General features: G+C 44.4%; 1 protein-coding gene across 3 annotated transcripts in view; it reads right to left on the bottom strand.

Annotated features, from left to right (window-relative positions):
• Vcl (vinculin) overlaps positions 1-24,177 on the bottom strand; it is a 104,640-nt gene that overhangs the window by 3,434 nt on the left and 77,029 nt on the right. For 2 of the 3 annotated variants that reach the window (XM_013156645.3, XM_003473803.4), the window contains exons 10-20: positions 23,847-24,022; positions 20,529-20,719; positions 18,528-18,727; positions 17,305-17,433; positions 13,911-14,060; positions 11,148-11,256; positions 9,741-10,043; positions 8,471-8,595; positions 7,117-7,302; positions 1,878-2,081; positions 1,387-1,491 (exon numbers count right to left, since the gene is read on the bottom strand). In XM_013156645.3, coding sequence (XP_013012099.2) covers positions 1,387-1,491; positions 1,878-2,081; positions 7,117-7,302; positions 8,471-8,595; positions 9,741-10,043; positions 11,148-11,256; positions 13,911-14,060; positions 17,305-17,433; positions 18,528-18,727; positions 20,529-20,719; positions 23,847-24,022 — 1,878 coding nt within the window. Of the gene's footprint in view, positions 1-1,386; positions 1,492-1,877; positions 2,082-3,978; positions 4,183-7,116; positions 7,303-8,470; positions 8,596-9,740; positions 10,044-11,147; positions 11,257-13,910; positions 14,061-17,304; positions 17,434-18,527; positions 18,728-20,528; positions 20,720-23,846; positions 24,023-24,177 lie in introns of all 3 variants that reach the window. The other variant, XM_003473804.5, reaches the window with a different exon arrangement.

Raw genomic sequence — 24,177 nt, 5'->3', positions numbered from 1 at the left:
GTGCTACACAGCAACTACAACAGCTGTCTGGACCACATGGCAAGATCCTGTCTCAAAAACAAACCCAACTGATTTGCAGTCCTATGTCTGTTCCATTCTTTCACATACCAATTTCTACCTTTATTTAGTGAAACATAGTATATATTCCCAAGCTGCATTTCTATTGGTTAACTACATGATTAGGCCTGAGCCTCTGAGTATTTTCCTTTCTTTCCCATTTTTCCCAGTTTTAGGCAGAAGAGACCACACGGCAGGAAGGCAGCCCAGTACCCAAAGTCTTAGAATGCGTGGCAGTTAGCAATGCCAGTTCCCATAGCTTGGGAGAAGAGGTCAGGTGAGAGCTATTGGATGAGACTAAGACAGAAGCTGCAGAGATGGCACCAAGAATAACGTTTCCTCCACAGTGCCCCTGACCTCTGTCTCCTGGTTTACAGAGCAGAAACAGCCCCCCATTTTATTTGAGTTCTTCAAGGGGAGGAATTGTGTCCATTATTTTCTTAACCTGTGTAGTCCCTAATACAGTGCCTCACACGTACTCCTTATCTATCCAAGTCTTATCTGGGCAGTCAACAAAGATGAACTCTTTACCAGGAAAGCCTACCACGGGACAGGAAGATATGACAGGCAGGAGTGGTCATGAGGATTTTCTGAAAGACCTGGGCCACAATTCCAGGAGGGAGAGAAAGAAGGAAAACTCTTAAGAAAGAAGTGGTTGCTAAAGGACACGCAAGAGGCATCACATAAGAGACCCTTCCACCATCTTTAATTCTACCTCTGTCAGAAACTCGAAGAAAATCACAGGCAGCAGCTTGGACAGCCATTGCACTTTGAGCACAGGCCCCACCTTTTGTCCCTGAACTCCCTGTACTAGTTGTCTCCTTGAGGCTGAAACTCACTCAGGAAGCAGGCTTTCTCAACAGCCAAAAAGAGCAAGTGAAGAGGCACTGGAGGCTCAAGAGAATTCAAACCTATTCCAGGCAAGAAGAGAACCGAGTAGATTCCAGAGAGCCATGCCATTCAGACACCTAACCTCCCTGCACCTCAGCGTCCTTTGTAAAATGATGCAAGTTGCATAAGAACTTCCCCTCTGGTCCCAAGTTTCTTTCTTTTTTTTTTTTTTTTTGTCTTTTTCATTTTTACCGGTACCAGGGATCGAACTCACGACTGCCTGCTTGTAAGGCAGGCGCTTATGCCGCTAAGCTAAATCTCCAGCCCCTGGTCCCAAGTTTCTGATGTGTCTCTCCCACACAGACTCTCCTACAGTGAGATTCTTGAGCCCACCCATCATACTCAACACTTGACCCAAGAGATAAAACATCCTCAAAACTGAATTAAACAGTACAGAAGCTGCTGGCAAGAAATCCAACGCAGCAGACACACACATACCTGCTCAGACTCCTCATCGCTGATGTTGGTCCGGCCCAGCATGGTGGCCTTCACTGTAGACAGGATCTTGAGCTGGGTGCTTATAGTTGGGATTCGCTCACACACCTAAAGAGCAAGTTTATGTTAGTGCGTCCATGCCTGCAGGCTCCTTGAGGGCAGGACATCCGCCCTCTACTGCCAGGGGCTGGCAAGCAAAAAGCACTCGTAGATCGGCAGCACAAATATACTTGTTTATTCCTCAGGTCAGTATAGCCCCTTTGTCCAGAAATGGAAGCCTTCAGAGTTTTTCATAGGATTAAAATGTCAACTTTGGGTCCATCTTTTCCCAATATGTCTTCTGCTATTTTCCCCCCTTGGACTGCCTGTTCCTCCCCTCTTATCCAGTTGCTCCTCTGCTGCTTTTCTCTCTCAGATCTCTCCCACTCAATCTCTCTCCTCCCTCCCCCGCACCCTCCTCACTCTCACTCACGGCCTTTTTCCAAGTACCATACCTGCAAGAGGTTGGTTCTAATCCGCTTATCTGTGCACTGCTTGGCAACCTCCTTGGCCAGTCGAGTCACTTCATCTGAGGCCTTCGCGATATCCTTGGCACACTGGATGAGGGCCCGCTTGGTGCCACTGCCTCCTCTCACCAGCCGAGACATCTCAGCCATCAGCAGAGCCATGCGCTTGGCTGCTGCAATGATGTCATTGCCCTGGAGAGAAACAAAAAGATGGAGTGAGCTGTGCCCACACTCTGGCCACATGAAGGAAGGACACAGAAAGAAGAGAAAAGCCTGCTGCTCTAGCAGTCTCTGAAAGAGTGAGAAGAAGGTTAAAGGACTGTTCTTGAGGGACAGCAATGGAAAAATAAAAGGAATGAGGCAGGGCACTCACCCAGCACTCACTGAGAAAGAAAGAGACAGAGAATCTCCTGACTGAAGAAAAGGAAGACCTGAAGATGACTCTGCAACGGTAGCGTGCGCTCCAAACACCACACTCATCAAGCACTTCAGCGGCTCCGGGTTAATTGTGTCAATGAAAGGGCTGTGGGATCGTTAAACAGGCATTTTCACTGCTATCCTGGGGAAAAGCGGTAGGGCTGGCCCTAGAGGAGCCATTCCAGATGCTGAAATCCTCCTCATCCTTATCCTTGCTGCAAAAAGCAGCCAAGGACTCTGGAATTTAAACCCTCAAGAAACTATTCTTAGCCTTAGTAAGAAAAGGAAAGGGAGAAGGAACAGTTTCTTACCTAACTACACCAGCCCTCCCTCTACTGCCTCTTGCTTGTCCTGTCAGCCTGAAAGAATATGTTATTTTAATTTTTCACATGTAAAAAGGTCACGAATCAATTCTACAGTCCCCTCAGCTAAGTGCGACCTCCCAGTTATTAGAGGAACCTTCAGCTAAGGATGGCAGGGAGGAATGAGAAAAATTAAAATTATGAGTCAGGCTGTAAACAGAACTTCTGCTCTAATGGCAGTTTATCTTAGATTGCTCCATAGTTCACCAAAACCCTTATGGATCATAATATAGAAATATACATATGAGTAATCTATTTTACGACCATAGTAACCTAAAATTTCAGCAACTGCAATGTTTAAGACTACCTAAAAGGCCAGTTCCCACTCATTTTTCCCCTCATGCTTGGCAGTTTCTATCCAGTACAGTGAGGCGTACCCAAGCCACGCTGCCACAGGGCACTCCACAGGCACCAGGAGGTGGCGATGGAGTGTTTATGCTGGAAGGTGTGAGGTCTCAGCAATGCACTGAGGGCTGCAGGGAGCACAGGTATAGGAACAAGCTCCGAGGTAAGGGGTGTGTTCAATAAAGCCCTCTTCCCATGTGGAGCTGGGATCACTAGGGATGTCATGGCTTTGGTTAGAAGACAGCATACTGCCACAAGCTTAGTTATTACCCATCACTCTTGCAACATGCCACCTTCAAAAGGACAAAAAGTGATCATTTCCACCCACTTCTCCCCAGACTAGCATCAGTTCAGTCCCCAAGGCCAAGGCTCTGCTGCTGCCTGTACTATGGCCATGAGCACTGGGTTTTCCACTGCCACCCCTCCCCCAGACACCCGAACAAGCAGTTGGTGAAGCCCATCCCCATGGCCAGTATCTGCCACACAGCCAAGTGCAGGCAGCAAGCAGTCCTCCCCAGAGACCCTACGATCTGAAGCCGTTTCTCACCCCATCGATCAGTCGGAGCCATCAGCGAGAGGTCAGTGGAGACCAGGAAAAGCTCAGTGATCAGGCCAATGGACCTCTTAATAGTCTACCATGGCTCCTGACCTAGAAGTCAGTGAGAAGCAGCCACAGCTTTCCAAGAAAAAGTTCCAACAGTGGCCGCAATGTTGGTAAAAGGAATCTGTTCAAAAAGGGACCCCATTTCTCTTCATCCCTCAAACATAAACGCAACCCAATTAATCTAGCATTAGCAGACCTATCAAACATGTGAAGCCAGTCTAACAACAAGGTGCAGACAGACAGACGCCCGCCCTGCTCAGACTCACAGGACCCGCACAGATCATGAGTGATGCAATGTGTCAAGGCTGCACATGGCCGGATGCATTGGGAGCAGCCCCCAACTGGGGTTGCTAGTCAGTACCTTACTAGACCACTTGGTAGCTTCCCGATGCAAGGACTGAGCCGCGGCCAGAATGGGCTGGTTGACCGGCTGATTGGATGGCATTAACAGCAGCTCAGGTTCGTAATCGTCTTCCATGTCAGAGGGGACAGGGAACCCAACAGCATCGGCCGCATCTGCCTCAGCTACAACTCCTATACCCACCTCAGCGGCTGGGATACCCGGCTTTGTCGATGGCAAGAAGGATGAGAAACAGGGACAGTGTTAGTAAGTAGGGCTTGGGAAATTGAGCTTCAGTTGGTTTAGTAACCAAAGCTTGCCTGAGTTGGAAAACAACACAGGAGTCAGATGAACCAAGGTCCACAGAAGGGGAACCCAGACTCTAGCACCACTCAGTCCAAGCCACCCTGTGAGAAATGAAGTAAAGGGACCTGCTCCACTTAGCAAAGGTTTCCCAAGGAAATGCTCATATCGAGAAAACACGTGGCATTCATTTTTATGCCCTTCATTCCAAAACTAAACTCAACAAGAATAATTCTCATGTTAGAACATTTTTGAGGAGTCAAACAAGCAAATTAATAGTTAATTAAAGGGATCCAGAGGGGGAAAGTAAATGCAACCAAAGAAGTTGCTTTGACTAGAACAAAGTGAATATCTGATAGATCATATAAATGGGTCATTGCTACATTGTTTTGGGACACTGGAAGTGACAAGTCTGCTTTGCAGCTGCCAAACACTGATTATTTCTTTTAAGAATTAAAAAAGAAAAAGACATAAAGATGATATATTGAAGGCAACATACAGGAAACCAGAGGAGAGACAGGAAAACCAAAACAATGGGAGATGAAGAGGATTCATCAAGTACCTGGCAATTACCCAGTAATAAGGAGCCTCAAGAAGATACCACGTGCACCCCCCTATCCCAGGGAAAGCTACACATCAGACCAGCTCTCTCTCTGTCCTCAAAGTCTTCACAGACAATGTTTCCACTATCTTATTGTACCCATTGCTAATACCAATCAAAAAGCTTATTCAAGCTTATTCTTCAGTACACCTTCAGTCTTTCTTCTGTTGCAGAATTGGTTCTCTCTCACTTCGAACAACTCATCTAGTTCACAGACTGACTGATGTATGGACCTGAAAGACAACTGAGGATAAAACTCATAAAACTCTGAGGATAAAACTCAGAGGAGCCCAAAATGGGCGTGTTAGAGAGACAAGGAACCATGAGGGAAAGAACATGAGTTTAGTACCAGACGTGGGCATTATGAAAGGGCAGAGAAGGAGGTAAGAGACTAGGTGCTGAAAATAGGCTGAATACAAAGAAAACAAAAGGAACTGCCTCAGTGAATCCAAACCACTTACATAAAGAATGATCAACATAGGTTCCTTATATCAAGCATCCATAACCAAGAGGAAGTAGGAGTTTACATGAAACTTTGAGTTTGTTACCACTCCTGAAACACAAACATTGTCTCAGGATGACAGCTAGAGTAGCCAAGGCCAGCAAGTACCATCTAAGTCCTTTTACCTAACCTGTTCCTCAACCAAGACTTATCCCCAATCCTAGAGAAGAGCCCACTGCTGCTAGGATTCAGAGTGACAAGATACACAAAGACACACAGGTTGACAGATGCAAACACATATTCCTTCCCCCATCTGCACACTGTTCAAGTAGCTCCTGGCATCATGTAACTCAAACTCAGCACATCCCTTCAGGCAAAGACTTCTGGCCACAATTGCAGAAGAGTAAATATGTAGGCCAATATTGTCGGTTTCCTTTAAGGTTCATCTTTATAACATGTATATTTTGTGTTCCACTGCACAAATGTATCTGGGTTTACTGTAATGAAATTTAAATTTCCTGTGAGTAAAAGCAAATATCACTGTCACCTCTGCTTTCACACACTCCACATGCACAGGTCCCAAGGGTATGTGTGTCCCATTTGAAGAGACAGTATTATAAATAATTCCATAACTCAGGTCTAGCACCAGCAAGATCGGCATTCCTTCTTAGAACCTGGGCTTACAGCTAACAGTTTGGAAAAACACAGGGTTAAAAACCAAAGTCAAAACCCAAAATTTTTTTTTAAAAAAAGGCCAATTTCCCAGCATGGAAAAAAATTAATCCAAGACTGGCTGCAGGTACAGATAGTTCTTGGGGAGCTACGTTCAATCCAAGAGCCTAAAGGCATTCTGGATAAGAAAAGAATAAAGGTGAAGAGAGGGTGGAAATAAAGATCTATTACTGTATTAGCAACAGGTTAGAACTAAGTAACAGCTACATTTCATTGCAAGGTTAGCAATAATATCTTGCTCTTATCTAGAAAAGCTACCACTCAACTTTTCTTCACTGGGGAAATACAGATAAAAGCTACTCATGAGCTATGACTGTCAGAGCATCCACATTTTTATCTAGCACACTAACATTTACCCTTTCAGATTTGCTGAGTTAGAGTTAGTCTGGAGCTGTATCAAGTGAGAGGCAAATTGATTCTGAGAACAGATAAAGCACATGGCTTCAAAGACACCAATCTACCTGCTTCTAATGAAAAACAGGAAAAAAAAACTGCAGACATTACATCTAGCTGTAGCCAAGCCCACAAGTTTCATCAACAGAGTTCTGACAGTTAGCAATGAAACACCTAAAAACATTCAGCAAGCCAGGCACAGTGGCGCATGCCTGTAATCCCAGCACTCAAGAGGCTGAGGCAGGAAGATCACTAAGAGTTCAAGGCCAACCTGGGCTATATATAGTGAGTTCAAGGCCGGCCTGAACTACACAGTGAAACCCTGTCTCAAAAAAAACCCAAAATTAATTAACTAAAAATAAACTTTCAGCAGTCCAAAGAATGATAAGCAACTTCTAAAAGACCCCCACTGTCCAGCCTCCAGGTGGCCAACATTCTAATGGAACAAAGAAGAAAAGAACTTTTCAAATCACACAGAGCTCAGTTCTTGCTTTTGGTTGTAAGGACAAACCAGAAACATCTCATTAACTCCCAGGTCAGAGGAGGATCACACTACTGGCAACACAGGAAGCAAAGCCGAGAGAGAGGGTTACTCCAAACAGAAGCTTCTTCCTGGATATGTGCAGTTTGTCATCCTTTCTAAGAAGAGGAAACACCAATTCTCAACAAGAAAAGCCTCATTACTTACCTTGCTGGACCATTTGCGAGCTTCATCGTGGAGCTGCCTGGCAGCCATCATCATTGGCTGGTTAATCACCTCCCCGGCTTTCTGCTCAGGGAATTCTTCATCCTTCTCCTCAGGAGGGGGAGGCCTGGGTGGAGGGACCTCACCCTCAGGCAGAGGTGGTTTGGGAGGAGCAAGCTCATCTGTTAGCTAAGAAAAGAATAAGCAGGTTGTAAGTAAGCCTGAAGAACTCCCTCCTAGAATTTTTCCGCTCCCTCTAAAAACCATTTCTAGGAAAGCCACCCACATCGACAACATATAAGGCCACCCACACTGAGCTCCAACGACCATCTGCTGCGCTCGCAACAGAAGTATATTTCTTTCTCCACAAAAAGCCAGTAGTAATGTTGGTCATATCCAGGGAGGTACACACAGCACTACAAGATCAAGGATTCCCAAAGACAATCCCTAAACCGGAGGTGAATTCAGGTTTGGAGTCGACCAGAGGGCACCCAAAAAGCAAACAACTTTCCATTAGGTCTCAGCTACCTCATCTGTCAAATGACCTCTAAAGTCCTGCTTCTATTGATGATATAAGAAACCATCCCTGTGGTTCGAACTGTCCACTGAGACACCAACTGGTGGTGGTGGGTGTGTGTGTGTGTGTGTCATGCTTTAGGGACTGGGGAAGCACCAATTCTTAACTATGTACCCAAGGACCCAATTTTGTCCTTGACCAACTTAATGTCTTTTATTACCATTAAATGAGAAAATAAACTGTTGCCTTGATAAGCTACTTCTAATATCAAGGTATTTCTAATACTGTTAGTTGGAGTAAAAACCTAAATATAATTGCTATTTCTGTTTGTAGAATTTGTATCTACAAGATAGGCCAAGCTAGCTTCCTCCTAAACCATGAAAAAATAATTCACAGTCTCATTGATGGGTGAGGGGATCAAAAGATTTTAAAAGTTGAATAAAAACAAACTTAATGTATTACTTTTGTTACTAGAAAGGAAAAAACAAAAAAGGAAAACCCTACACTAGATACCACCTCTGTTTTAACTGAGAACTGGGAACACATACAATGTCCTTACCAGAAGCTGTGCAAATTATTTTACCAGCACTCATTACCTCATCTGCACTTACCAAAGCCAGCTCCTCCGCTCCAGGGATGCCCTTCACAGCAGACCAGTCCCACAGATACCCTCCAAGCTGTACACCAGAACCTGGGTGTGACTGCACTAGACTCGGGAAGGAAAATCAAGTATCTGCCTCCAACGACACTTCCAGGCACCTGGTTCTTTATGCACTGAAAGCACAACCTACCTCTTTCTTTCTAGAGCCTAAATTCTCCCAGCTCTCTGAATTTACTTACACGGAGCTGTTCAAGGTCTGGTGGAGGAGGCGGGAAGTCAGGTTCCTGAGGTTGGAAGGCTTCTCTGACCTTGGCCACGGCTCCTAGGATCCGGTATCCTGAGTCCAGGAAGCTCTTTTGCAGGCCTAAATACAAGACACTCACTTTCAGCCGGGCAGGTCAGTGCCCCAAAGCAAAGCACTGTCCGCGCAGCAAACAAACTGGTTTCCATTGACAAAAGCTGGATGTGAAGGTGCCAGTAAGCATCACAGGCAATGGCTGAGGGGACAGAAGGCAGGACAACTCAGATGCCCTGCAGCTTGCAGAGTAGGAAGGGTCACAGACAAGCTGCTGCTGCGATATTCAGGGCACCTTCCGGCTGCACAACAAGTGCTTAGGAGGTTTCTGGCGTGAGCTTGCTGAGCTCGCCCATCACCCCTTGGAAAGAGGCAGATCAGTCTCTCCTGCAGAACCTGGGAGGCATCGGTGTCAGACGAGGGCACACATTCCCTGAAGCACCTCTCATCTTTCTCCCTACTTCTTCGCTCTACTTGGCATTCAGCAGGTTAACCCTTACATGCTGTGTTTAGTCATCAGGAATTCAGGAATCTACTCAAAACATTAGAAAACCAAGCATGTTTTAGTGATAGTGGACTATTAGAAAGGTTCTGCCTGGCCAGGGATGAATAGGGCAGCCCCTCCTTCCCGCTCTCTCACTGATTTCTACTCATAGACAAGATTAGACAGACCGAGCCAGTGTTCAAAACAGGAAAAAATTTGGATCATTGTAACAAAAGGAGTGGCTCCATTTTAGTGGCATTGAAAACATGATTAAAATCCAGCTTTAAAAAAACTGGATTCTTTTAGTGTGGGGTCAGAGAGATCCAGAGTTAAAAAGTCCTCCAGATTTGCCAGAAATAGAAAATACTTTATAGAGAAAAGACATGAAAAGAAAAAAGCATGAGAAAAGTTAGAAGACCACCCATTACATAAGTTAAATGATTTGTAAATTGGTTATCATGAATCTTTTAAGAAATTTCCAAAATGATGACTGAAAAGGCCTAGGAACTCTGCCCAAATAACATTAAGAAAGCACAGAAGAGCTGACCCAGAGCTCCAGGAGCCTTCCAGCACTGTAGCTGTGGATAACCATTAAGCTAGGACTCTCTAAGTATCTACAGTTTCCGCTGCCAAACTTTGTATGTGGTAGCTGTCAGGTTCACGTACTCTCATCACCTTTCCCCAGGTAGCCTTTCAGTTGAGGTGAACCACACCACGTATCACCGCTTACCAGGGTCAGAAATGTTTCCGGCCACAGCCTTTGCATCCATCACCATTGGGGAGATCGTTTTGCTCAGTTCATCAGAGGCAGCTTTCACAGCCTCACGGAACTTAGGATCTTCGGAGTTCTCCACTTCCCTCTTAGCCACCAGTAGGATCCGGTTGGCCCGACGAGCAATGCTGGTTGCCCCAGCAACCAGCATCTGAGGCTGAATGTTGGCCATGGCTACCTTACACTTGTCCAGGTCTTTTTTAATTGCTTCTTCAGAAGCATCCAACAGAGACCTGGTATCAATGGCTTCGTCCACCAGCCCTGTCAGAAGGAAAAAAAAAAAGAAAGAATTTAGTTTCTATTTTAGAAGAACAGGACTCCAAACACTGTTGTCCATTCACTTCTCATGAGAAAGTACATCACTTGGAATTCTCTTCTTGCTTGAAATTCTTCCTACACAATCAAAAGCTTCCAGGTAAACACCAGAGAGAGGAAAAAAAAATTGAAGACAAAGCCCCGGTCTTATGGAGTCACCGACTGTGGTCACTGGTCTTGTATGCACCATAGACAATCAGAAATGCAAAGCCATCAGGAGAAAGCAAGGATTGCGTCTGAAACCTTCACCACATCACCTGTTAACATTCTCTCCCTTCCCGTCTCACTGCCTAGCCATCTGTTGATTATTGGCAGCTTGCAGTGCCCAAGATGAGCCACGCGGAAGATTCCAATGACCCTAACAGCCTGTTTCTTATTTCTGTTACCTCTCTTCAGCCACTTCAGCAGCTCCGCTTTCATCTCTGGCTGCTACAGACCCCTGCTGCACAGCAGGTTCTGCAGGGACAACGGAGAGCCTACACACCTCATCTCTTCCCTTTTCTCCTCTCTCTCTCAACACAGAGAAAGAAGCTTCAGAAGCACACTACTTCAGTCTCACAGACACAGGTTTGTTGGTGGTTGGCTTCTTTAAAAAAAAAAAAAAAACAAGTACATAGTTGATAAGTTGGAGGAAACTCTGAAACAAGCTGTATTAAATGGTAGCTATTGTGGTTCCTTGAAATGTGAACCTACTGAAAATGACAGGGACACTTACTGTATCCAAAACACCACCTCCCAGCCTGAAACCAAACTCTGGCTCAGACTGGGCAAAGACACCATTCAAAGAGAAAATAGGAGCTACAACAATAAACATCACACTGGGAGGGCAGCAGTAAAAGAAAAGAAACCCAGTGTCTCTCTGGACAAAGTTGCAAGGCTTGAATGAGACGCCGCCACTGCTCAGCAGTGTTAATCAGGGCCAGGTACACTGCTGAGCACATGACCGCCCCTTTATCCAGTTACAGCTGAGTAACATAACCAGTGCTGCTTGGGTTTCTCGGGGCACATTCCCCACCGAGCAGACAACAAGAACTGCACACAAAACTCTACCTGTCATTTTTTCAACATTGTCAATCCACTGATTCTTCATGGTTTCAAAATGTTCATAAGCAGCTTGATTTCCAGGGTTCCGAAGTAAAATGCGAGCAGCTGAAACCACCTGGCAACGATAAAACAACCTTTAAACACTCCAGTACCTTCACGCGGAAAATACAAACCTGCAGTGACAATTTCTCTTCTCTACCTACAGATGGCAGCATAAAGCCAAAAATCCACAGATCTCCCTGCAGGCTGAACACATTAGGTTTGGTTTCAAATAGCTTCCCAGCATTGGCAGTGGGCAGGTTTCACAAAGGTTTTACAGGCAGTGACCTGATTTTATTCTCTGTTCGCGGTGTTGACGATCAAATCCTGGAGCTTGTGAACACCAGGCAAATGTCTGCTGTGAAACTACATGCCCAGCCCCTATGGTCTGAGTTTTTTAGGGGAATGTGGAAGATGCTGGGGATTAAACCCAAGGCCTTCCCACTAAACTACATCCCTACCCTATCTGTCTCTCCATCTGTTTATCCAAGGTCTCACTAAATTGCCCAGGCTGGGCTCAACCTTGCAGAATTCCTGCCTCCCAGGGTGCTGGATTACAGGCATGCACCACCTCACCCAGACTGGACAGATTTTAAGAAGCTAACAAAGTGTTCAAGTCAATAAGTGTTTATTTGGTACTTCAGAAGAACATACAACAAAACTGACATCAGCTCTTTTATCTTAAAAGGCATTAAGAAAATTAAAAGCTGGCATAGCAGTACATGCCTGTAACCCCAGCGCTCTGAGAGACTGAGGCAGGCAGATTGCAAGGTTGAGCCCAGCCTGGACAACCTAGCAAGACTCTGTCTCAAAATTTAAAAAGGGCCAGAGATGTAGCTCACTGCAAACCAAACCAAAGGTCCTGGAGTTTAATCCCCAGTACCATCACCCCCTTAAAAAAATAAAAAAATAAACCATGAAAATTACTCATGCCTGATTATAAATAATGTACCTGTCTGAGTGCTTTTCATATTACCTTTTGTAATGCTTACAACAATCCTGCATTATGAAAGAGAAGACAGGTAATATCTCCACTTTGCAAATGCAAAATCCAAGACATCTAGAATATGTGACTTGCTCAAGAGGTCCCAAGTAGTCAGTGGTAGTACTTGGACAAGAAGATAGTAATATTTTCTGAGTTTCTTGTCAAATACCGGATGTACACACATATGCTTAGTCCTCGAGAAAATCCATTAGGAAAGAAATCAGCTCCATGTTACAGAGGAGAAAACTAAGCCTCAGGTTCACAGAGGAGCTGAATGTGGTGGCACAATATTCATAACCCCAGCATTCTGGGAGGCTGAAGCAAGAGGATCTCAAATTGGAGCTCAACTTGGGCAACTCAGAGACAGGCTGTCTCAAAAAAGAAAAATTGGGCTAGGAATATGAAGGCCCTGGTTTCAGTCCCCAGTACTAGGGAAAAAAAGTCCACAGAGTATTCCAGTTGTCTTGAAAGTCCCAGTTCTTTCCAAAATTAGCATCTTAAGCTTTAGTTTTCTGTTGACTGCTTTTTTTTTAAAGGAATCTCAATTTTATATTGAAGTTCTATGTTTCATGTCCTGTGTTTTACCAACATTTTTTGTTTGTTTGAGACAGCATCTCCCTATGTAGTCTAGGTTGACCTTAACTCAGGGCAAATCTCCTGCCTCAGCCTCCCAAGGGCTGGGATTACAGTCATGTACCACCACACCTAGCTCCCAAAATTTGAAGTTGAAAATGTTCGTATTTTCTAAAAATTTTTTTAGAAGCTGGATGAGTGTGACCTTTGAAGAACATATAATTGAGCTGGGATGTACCCCAGTGATAAAATATTGCCTAGCATGAGTAAAACTCTTAGCTTGATCCTCAGTGAGGGACACAGACAGAATGAGACAGCGAGAGAGAACGTAATTTGTTAACATGCCAAAAGGTAAAAGCTGACCCAGTAATGAGACTACTTATTTCCACGGTCTCTTCCAAGTTCCCACGAAGTATCGCAGATTTATAAAGCTTACCAGAGTTCCCAAAATATTACAGGTACTTAATAAATATTTGTTGAATAAGTAAATGAAAAACATTTTCTATAATCTGAATGGAAGAAAAAATTCACAAATATAATAAAAGAGGATAAGCTGATACTTTTAAGAAAAATCTATCAGCAGTTAGAATTTTAATTGTTACTCATCTTGTGTTCTTTTGTTCCCTATGTTTGTTTTTAAGCCAGGGATTGAACTCACGACCTTGCACTTGCTAGGCAGGCTCTTATGCCTCTGAGCTATAGCCCCAGTGTGCCCCACCTTCTTTTACTCCCACACTTACTATCTATACTTGGTTATCTAGTTATGTGCCTTGTTTATGCAATTAAAGAGAAAAAAGAAAACCAGCTATGGAAACAGTTGATGTTTTTAATCCCCTCACAGAGATGCAAAAGGAAAGACGTAAAACTCTGGTCACCCAAATATTCTCCTAGGTATGTATGTGTGCTGGGCAGGAAGGTGCTTTACTAATTTTTCTACTCTTAAAATTAACATATGGCCAGTGTTTAAAAAAAAAATTCAAATAATATAAAAATGTATAAAGTTAAAAGTGTAATCCCAATACTCCAGAAATCACTAAGCTTAATACTATTGATATAAGCTTTTTTAAATATGACTTGTAGTAAGTTCAAACTGTACAGGCGATTTCCTGTAAGGAACAAGCTTTGCTGAGTACCGAGCGGTGAGAACTGACGGAAGAACGAGCAGAACTCACCTGGGGCGTGAGCTCCCGGGCAGTCTTCACCGACGCCTGAATGCCTTCCACGGTGGCTTTATTAGCAGTTCCCACGGCAGCCGCCTTCTCCGCCGTGGCCCCCAGCCTTCCGGAATGGTTTTCAAAGTTCGCTGCCCTTTCATCGAACACCTTTCAGAAGAACAAAGGCGTAAGAAAATTCAATAAACTGGGTTAAGCAGCATAAAACAAAGTCTCTCTAGGTAGACTGAAGCAGCTTCTCAAAGACTTCAGCAATGACATCAAACCCCATTGCTAAAACAGGCAAATGCCAAGTCTTGGCCTTGATGTACTTCCTCAGCAGCGCACCCGTAAGACTCATGTATTACACACACGCTCACATGCACACCCTCACACGCATTTGGTTGATTCGTTAATTTCAGTCGGCTCTACTTACCAAGTGCAAGCAGGACATGCAGCACTAGGTACCCTGCAACAAGGAGTTCATCTGAAGCCTAAATCCCCATTCCTAAAGTCCCTCTTCTAGTTGGAAGAAGAGAAACCCGCTCGAGCCTCTACTACCAAGGGCTGGGGACAGTTCAAGCCCAGAACATCCACCAGGAGTCCTCACCTGAACTCTGGCCGCCCTAGAACAGTAGCCCTCAAGTATCCCGTTACCATTAATGTTGTAGAAACCCTGCCCTTGACCTCCGCGGGGAAAGCACACCTGTGTTCACACTGGGGCCTGCCTCAGGGGAAGGCTGCGAACTAGTAGTAACCCGCAGGAGACCATCTACTTCATGGTTTATTCAGCTCTCTCAAATTTTAAAAGGTTAACTTTTCCTTCAATGCAGCAAGCTTGTGTCATCATGAAGAAGACCATGTAACTTATTTAAAATGAGAAAAGCTTTCCCATCATTTGCTTGAATAATGTCAGAATTGATACCTGAAAGGCAATGTATCCCGGGAGCACTGGGCAAGTTTACGCTATGCTCAAGGGGGTCAGGAACGGTGTGGCCGAGCGCACCCTCCTGTTCTGTCTGTCTCAGGGTCCGCCTGGCTGTCATGGTGTCTGCTTCTGACCCTCGCAGACAGCCTCTCAAAGTTTTCTGATTTGAAGCAAGCTCCAGTCTCACAGCCAGTGTCCTGAGACTGTCCAGTCAAGTCCCCTTCCCATTCTGGCCTCTTGTTTGGATTCAGCTTCCTGGGCTCCTGTCACTTAATGCTCAGAACTTCTGCCTAAAATCCCTGATCCACTAGCCCCTTCTCCTGACCTCAGTTCCTTTTCATCCTAGCTGCTCTCCCACGCTCTACCTTTGCCCACCTTCCCTGCCATCTGGACCCGAACCATGTCTGCTACTCCCCAGGTCTAACTGACTGCTTAGCATGCTTTTCTTGGCACTCAACCAAAACTGACTGACTAATCACCCCCTACTATGTGCCCAACTCTGGGGCACAGGCTGAAGACACAAAGATAAAGAAGACGCGATTTTAGCACCTCAAGGAGCTTGCGAGGTGGGAGGGTATTCAGAGATATTTACAATACGGTGCTCTATGTACAATAATAGCGCTGCACACTGACATTAGGGGACAAAAGGAAAGGAACTTAACCTATCCAAAAGGATTTTGATGGAAAAGAAGATAAGTAGATAGATAGACAGAAATGATACAGGAAGATCACGGCTTGGGCAACTTAGTAACTTAGAACCTGTCTCAAAACTAAATGAATAAAAAGGGCTGGGAATGTAGCTCAAGGTAAAGGCCTTTGATCAAACCCCAGTACTGGGGGGGGAGTGATAATTAGAGCTGTGGAAGCATCAATGGAAAATGGAAAGAACTCAGGAAGTATTTGTCAGATCAAATTAATATGCCCGAGTTAGGGACTGGGGATTTAGCTCAGCGGCATAAGTGCCTGCCTTGCAAGCAGGCAGTCGTGAGTTCGATCCCTGGTACCGATAAAAACGAAAAAGACAAAAAGAAAAAATTATGCCCGAGTTACTCGTTGGCATGTGAAGATGAGTGGCAAAGTCTATGCCGACACACACATTCCAAGGCAGAACAGGAGACAGCCAGCATATGCTGAGGCACCTCTGAAGCATCCAGCTGTAAAGGACCAGCAAGCAGATCTACTGATCTGAAACTCAGAGGAGACAAGAATGAAAAAGTAGAAAATCATCCTAGCCTAAAAGGAAGCAAACAGTGGTCACTAACAAAAACAACACAAACCTTCCCCAGAAACTCCACACTATCTCAGGTGCCTGACCCAAACGCCTTCTCCTTTGCTGCCGTACTATAGGCTGGAAACTAAACACAGCCTTCCCCAGATTTTTTTGCAGCTGAGGCAGCCATGTGATGGAGTTTCAGTCAATGAGACATACATAGGTAAAGTCTCCTGGAGGATTTCTGGAAAGCCTTGACTTTTTTTCAGTCAGCACCAATGGCGTGCCAGGCACTGTTCTAGGAACTGGAAATGGAGCGACCAATCTTTCTGCCCACGAGGAGCTGGCATGCTAATGGGAGGGAGACTGACAAGCAAAGAGCAAGGTAAACATGTCAAGTGTTGACAAATGCAAGGAGAAAACGAGGCTATGGAGATAAGGTCAGTGCAGAGGAGCAAAAGGGAAAGACTAAGCAACAGCGTGAGGTCAGGGAAGGAGACAGGACCAGACTGGGCGATGTGCCAAAGCCACTTTTTCTGACCACAAGGGCTTCCATGACTCGAATATGGCCCTGTTTTCCCAGCTCTGCTTCCAGCCACTTTGCATGAAACAGCCACTCCTGGTGTTATTTAAATCACAGGAAAACAGTAGCATTATAACTCTGGGTTTCACTGGTGTCCTGCAGAGTGAGAGCTCTGGCTTCACTGTGGGACAGGAGGAGTCAGTGGACAGGTGACGAAGAGTGACATCGCGTAGCTTTAAAGGACTGTCCTGACGCGCTGTGAACAAAGTGCCCTACTAAAACTGGCAGCTGTGCCTACAGTCCCCATCCCTTATTTCTTCCTTCCTTGAACACCATATGGGGGCAAGAGCCAACCCCTATCACAAGGAAACGACCAAGAAAATCATAGATATGCCAGCATTCGTGCTTTTTAGCTCTGCAACAACAGCAGAGCCATCTACTTCCATGTTTCTTGACGTGATAAAAATAAACCCCGTTTGCTTTCATCTCTGACAGTTTTCTATTGCTTACAACTAACTGAAGATATGCATAACCGTTACAGCTGGTGGGCTGAAAGACCCTCGCCACTTCTGTCCTTCCACCTTTTACCCACAGCTTCCCAACCACTGCCGCTGATGTCAGCTGTACCCACAGTTTACCTTTGCAAATATACGTACACTGGAGCTCCAGTGGTGCAATCAGTTAGCATGCAGTACTTACACAAATATATGTATGAGGCTGGCCAGAAGAAGACGGGAAGACCTTAGATACCAACCTCTTCCCTATTGGGTGCATCAGGGGGCGCCGTGGCTGCCACCGCCAATAGCTTGATGGGAGTTGTGGTATCACTGAAAACATCTGACACCTCCTGAGTCATAGCCTCCTGCATCCGGGACTTCAGGTCCTTAAAAATAATGTTTACAAATAAAAATTCCCACCAACATCTCAAAAGTATATGTGCTCGCTGGCACATTCATTCATTCATTCAGTTTCACTGGGTGGAAGCTGTGTACAGAACACTGTGTGAGCACAGGACTCGGTCATGAATCCTGGCCTCTGGGGCACTAGTGTCTGACAGCAAGGGTAAGGCATGACCCTCACATCCCTGGAGATCATTCTAGCCAACTGAGGAAATTTGCCTCCTTTTTTAGGGGCCTCTAGGAAATGACACCAAGAATCATGGGGCTGAGCCATGAGATAGGCCATAAGAAGGCCCTGAGATAGGGCTCCTCGCTATTTCCATTGTTGGAGAGACCTGATGGTGGCCACAGTACCTGTTTGGGTCCAGTGCCACATTTCTTAGCAATTCTCAATCTTAGCAAAGAAATCAAGAATGAGAATTAAGTTGCTAGAAACACCCAATAGCCAATATAAGTACTTAGAGCCAGTATATACACTGATTTCTTAGCATGAGTCTATAAAAAAAAGATTCTTAGAAGTTCTTTTTTTCGTAGCTATACTACATAATACAAATTAAATCTTCTGGATTTATGCAAAGAAATCTCCGACACCTTCACTGTTTCTCAAGGTGGGAGGCGTATACTGGTATACTAAACACCTGTTGTTTAGGTTATTACTACACAGACAAGTGATTTTATTAAGTATATGTTACTTTTTTTAAATATTAGGAAAAATACTCCTAGCTTATCAAACTCATGATTTTATAATTATCACAAAGTTTTCCTTTAAATAAGTTTTAAAAGAAGATATTTTAAGAATAGATATTTTAAGAAAAATACTGGCTAAATAAAAGCACAAACGAAACATAGAGCAAATATCATGAAAGAGCTCTTGACTGAATGAAATTTGGAAAATACCACTTCAGTTGCTACTATACACTGCTAAGTTTTTTCCTAATAAATTTTGCATTTCCTTAGTCACATTTTTTATTTTCTTAAAACCCAAGAAACTATCTACTTGTAAAACTTCTCCCTTCCATCTGTCATTCGCAAAATGATAAGCATAAAAATCAGAGTGCTGAGCAATCCCGAGTCCTACCTTTAAGGAGTCTTGGAGCTGTGATGCCAGGGCTCTGGCCTGAGGACTCTCCCCTTCCCCTCGGGCGGCCAGGTCGGCCAGCTGCGCCGTGAGCTGGTCCACGAGGTCACACTTGGCAAGAAGATCTTGGCGATAAGGCCCCATCATGACATTGGCCAGACGATGCCCTTCGGCCACAAGTCCCCGGATGGCAGCCTGACCTACAGCAAGAAGACAACACCACAACTCACAAACCCTGAGAAGACAGCTTCAACGCCATCCTAATAACCGGGTTTTTTTTTTTTTTTTTTTTTTTAACATTTAGCAGTGGGACGGGGTTCCCTGAGAAAAGAATACAGAACAGTATCGCCAACACTCAATAAACTGTACCTCATTACTACTGTCCTGTCCTGGAGCGTGCTAGGCAAGCGTGTCACCACTGAGCCTCTCTCTACACTCACCAATCTTCCCTTCCTGCCTCTCTTTGTGCATGTGTGAGTCTGTGTTGCCTGGTTGGAACCCAGATCTTGTGCATGGAAAGGAAGTGCTCTACCCCCAGCCAAACTAGTATCCCTCCATTCTTTTTCAGGTATTTTTCCACTTCACTAAAATATATTTTAAAAAGGTGGACGTAGGGGTTAGAGTATAGCTTACTGGCAGAACACTCGCCTAGCATAAATGAGGCTCTCGATTTGGTCCTCAGCACTGCAGAAAACACTAACAAACAAAACATGATTTAGCCTTTTGTGGTGGCCCACATTTTTAATCTCAGCTATTGGGGAAGCTGAGGCAGGGGGATCTTGAGTTCAAGGTCAGCTTAGGCAACTTAGTAAGATTTTGTCTCAAAATAAAAAGGGCATGTAGCTCAGTGCTCCCTGGGGTCAATCTTCACTACAGAAGAAAAAAACGGGGTAGAAGAGGCAAAGAGGAAGAGGAGGAAGAAAAAGAAAGCATGTATCATACTAACAATAACTATTTCACCACTCATTGAACACTTCCACTGTTTACCTACATTCTTCCGATAACTCCTTAGAAAGAAACTACTTAGAAAAATTTCCTAAAATTCAAATTGCAGAGTCACTGGGTATGAACTTTTTAAAAGGCCTTAACATATAATACTAAATTCAGAAAGTTTGCCTCAGTTTATTTCTTCACCAGTATGCTATACATCAGCTCAATTCTCTAGCCTCCTCTCTATACAAATGCCACCAATTTAAAATTTTATCATTTTATCAAATAAATACAGCAATGGAATAAATCAGCTTCAGCAGGCCCAAATTTTTAGTGGCCTCTTCAAATCCATTCCTAATGTCTCCCAAAAATAAAAATTTTAGGTTGTATTTTATTTTATTTTGAGACAAGGTCTCACTCATTTGCTTAGGCTAGTCTCCAACTTGTGATTCTCCTGCCTCAGCCTCTCAGCTAGCTGGGATTAGAGACACATACCACCACACCTGACTAAAATTTTAGGTTAATTCTTCAAACTGACTGATAAAACTGAGCCTTCTCAAGCGAAGCAATGTGAGTAGTTAGATGCCCTTTTTTTTTTTTCTTGAGACAGGTTCTTGCTATGTCGCCCAGGCTGGCCTTGAACTTGCAGCCATTCTCCTGCCTCAGTCTCCCAAGAGCTGGGATGACATCTATGTACCACCACACCCGGCTACCTTTTGCTATTTTTAAAAGTTATATTTAGCTGGGTCCTTGGCAAAGACTGCAAAAATGCAAATACTAGAGAACAGAAGGACACTAGGACTGCCAACAATTAGCTCAAAGCTTCAATTCTGACATGAGCATTTTTCTGTCTGTGCATGACAAAAACATTTACTCTCTCATACTTCTTGATTGGATCATGAGGAATTTCAGGGTGCATTTGGAAACAGAATCACACCAGCAGGAAGCTGGCTCTCACCCGTGGCTGAAGAGCCCTTCACCACCTCCTTACAGATGTTGCAGGACCCCTATTAGCAACTTGCTTGTCTGCAAGGAGACCGGCTTAATGAGGCCGAGCGCTCCCATCCTTACCGACGCCCCGGTCATCCACCGTGGGATTATCAATCCACCGCTGTGCTTGCTCAATCTTGCCCTCAAGGTGGACAGCTGCTTTGGCAGGCCGGCTGTTGGCCACAGCCCTGTTGGTTTTGGTTTGCAGGTTCTGCAGGGCCGTGGCCACCTGTTTGGCCAATGCTCGGGCCTCTGGGGAGTCTCCTTTGCCCCTACAGAGAAAAAAAACAGCCATCCTGTCACACACGGACACTAGCTGAAATAACTGCACTGCTAATGAAATCATAAACTGCTAATGATCATTATCAGCTTGGTATGAAAGGAGTGCTTTGTTTATTTGGCTCTTTAAGAAGAAATAAAGTGTTTACATTCAGATTGCGTTGTCTCAGTTAAGACATTAACTGAGGAGTTTGAGTCAGTCCCGGTTCTGTGGAGCTCAAGCATTTGGTTAACCAGCCTCCCGTCCTCGGCAACACTGGTTCCCTCTGACCCAGATACACCTAGCAGAAGTAGTCATACTAGAACTACACAACAGCCCCATTTTTTGAACCCTAATTCTGCCAGGTGATGTTGCAAGTTGGGCTTTTTATTTTTTTGCAAGTACCCTTCTTATTTAATGGGGGTGTGTGTTAATTAAACAAAACAAAACAAAACCTGAGGCCAAATGCCCCCAGATCTCATTCCTTACTTTGGTGGAGGTGGGCTCAAACCCAACACTAACTTCTCACGGTGCTCACTCTGAAGCTACTGTGGTATCTGGGTTCCCTTATGTTGGTATCATGCAATCCCCAATCTCTGCCACAGCAGATCAAACTGGGTTGTGATTTAATTCAAGGACAATGTACTACAGCCAGGAAAGGAACTCCATTAGATTTAGGACTAGATTTAGGTGGTTCTTAAAGTACAGTCTAAATAAAAGTCACCTAAGGTCTTTTGGTTTTTTTTAGAGACAGAGTCTCACAGTGCAACTGGGATAATATTTTTAAATTCAGATACAGTAGTTTGCAGGGCATGGTAGTACAGACCTGTAATTATAACACCATGAATTCAAGGCCAGCCTAGACTCCATAGTGAGTTCAAAGCCTGCCCTGGACTACAACACAGTGAGACTCTGTCTCAAAAAACATACATACAGTTTAACCCATCATCCAGACTAAATATGCCCAGGATGGGGACCAAAGGCCTCATTTTTGAACAACCTTCCCAGGTAATCCTTGATTTACACTTCAAAAACACTGCATGGCCAACAACGGTAAGACTTGGAGCTGGGAAGTGTGTAAGCCTGGGCCACTGTAGTCAAAGTCAGAGGAAGCACCTCTAAATAATGCCCAGAGTGAAGCGGGCAGAGGACATCACAAGCAGAAGTGTGGAGGGAGGGCTTCCATCACTACATCACCTGGCCACAGCCCATCTGCTGGCTGCCATCAGATGCCTCCACGTTTTCAATAAGCCTCTACATTTTCCCACTTGGTACTGGGAATTTAATCTAGGGACTCACTAAACTATTATCTTGAGCGTTTTTTGTTTTTGTTCTGGTTGTTTCATTTTGATTTTTCCCAACACAATCTCACTAGTTGCCCATGCTGGGGTCGAACTTGCAATCTTCCTTCCTAGCTTTCCAGAGTGCTGGGTCACAGGCATATTCCACCACCCGTGCCTAAGCTCCCACTTTTTATTCAGATTAGTTCCCCGCAACCAAAACCTCAACAAGAATATTCAACAGGAAACAGGGCAACTGTTTCACAAAGGCCAATAACTGCTCCCAAAACTTTATTCCAATGACTTCAAATTCTAACCTTTAACAATATATATCTCGAGTCCACTCAGTCATAGAAAAGTAACCTTCTGACTAATCTCACCAGTTTCATCTGCAAAACTAAAAATATTAACCCATCTGCCAGAATGACTAATTTAGGTACTCTTTTTCAAGAACTACTTTGTGATTTTCAGTTTCTATAACATTGTGCATCATAGAGCCACACAAAGAATTCCGGTCATAGCTGCTCCTGCTGCCAAGCGGTGACATACAGCATGTTTTCGCAAACGTTACAGTGCTCCAGGTAATGACAGCACGAGTGACCACAGGAGAAGGTCTACTGTTATCACCATTCCCATTAATTATTCTCTGCACCATATATCAATGAGAACACGGAGGGGGAAACGCAGGCCTTCCTATGCGGGCCATTATATTTTATAACTGATAAAGTACACATTTTCTCATTGAAATAATAGAAGAATTGGGTATGACAGTGATCTCCAAATGACTGATGCTGACATACATCAGACTGAAGCTGTTACCCACACTGGTCTCTGAAACCACAACCTCCGGCCGAGTACGCTGCCATGCTGCATGGTACGCAGCAGAAGACGCCTTAGTATCTGGCAGCGCACTCTTAGCCAACAAAAGACTTCGAAGAACTCTAACGTATCTTTCGGAGGCAAGAGAACTAGGTGTTCTCACATGGAAGAACAGGAAACACGCAGGTTAAATGAAAACCAGCACGTCTCAAGATATCTGACTGTGGTTATTCCAAGAATGGGGCTGGAGGACTGGGGTGGAACAGAAAGTAACCCAGTTTTCATATTAGACCCTCCCTCAGTGTTTAACAGGTATTGCAGTTTTGTTTTGCTTTAAGACCTAGATTATTATCAGAACAAAGCAACCTCTTTTCCATCTACTCAAAACAGGTGCCAACAACAGAAGGGAAGCTGCGGTGAGGGTGTTTTTACAGAAACAATCACCAAGGAAATGTAATTGAAGAATCTTTTATAACTGCTACCTAAGAAATATCATTATCCAGGTGTGGTGGCGCACACCTGCAATCCCAGCACTCGGGAGGCTGAAGCAGGAGGATTGCCGGGGGTTCAAAACCAAGCTGTGCTACATAGTGGGCTTGAGGGCAGCCTAAAGTACATAGTGAGACCCCGTCTCCAAAAAAAAAAAGAAAAAAAAATGCTGGGGAAGGAAGAAACTACTCTTCACCTCCTTGCCTCTTCCCACATACAAACATAGGAGTTTTTTCATAGCTGTCACCAAAATTATTTTCCTTCTATGTCTTGGAACAGACATGCTACAAATAGCAGAGAAAGTCCTAGCTTAGAAATTATAAAAACAGGGTCAGGGGTTTAGCTCAGCAGTTCAAGCACTTGTCTGGTAAGCATGAGGTCATGAGTTCAAACCTTGTACCCTTCCCCCCAGATTATAAAAACATAAATATCCTACATACATTCAACTATAGAGATTCAATTCTGTATTTTCCTTCAGGAAAATAAGAAGAGAGGGGAGGAGGGGAGGAAAGGGGAAGTATTAAAGAGCAATTAAAACAGTTAAATACATACTGTCTTCGCAGATCTGCTAATTTAGAAGTCAGAGCAGATATTTCTCCAAGGGAACGCAGAATGTCATCTCTCTCTTTAGGGTCATCACACAGTTCTGCTATTTTCCGAGCTTCAGTCAAAGCGCCTCGAATCTGGTCTTCTCCTTCAGGTCCTCCATTTGGATCTGCAAGCCAATTCTACACACAGAAGTGAGCTGCCTGTGATCTGCTCATCGGCCACATTCAGCTGAGCTTCATCTGCGCCCTAAAGTCACGGGGGCACCAGTAATCCTTTTTTATTTTTTGAGACAGGGTCTCACTATACAGTTCAGACTGGCCTTGAGCTCTTTGTA

Source organism: Cavia porcellus, unplaced genomic scaffold (genome assembly GCF_034190915.1).
Source record: "Cavia porcellus strain 051 isolate PalLab524CR breed Dunkin Hartley unplaced genomic scaffold, mCavPor4.1 scaffold_28, whole genome shotgun sequence".
Lineage (NCBI taxonomy): Eukaryota > Metazoa > Chordata > Mammalia > Rodentia > Caviidae > Cavia > Cavia porcellus.
Note: the sequence above shows the minus strand (reverse complement) of the source record. Positions and strands in the feature narration are given on the sequence as shown.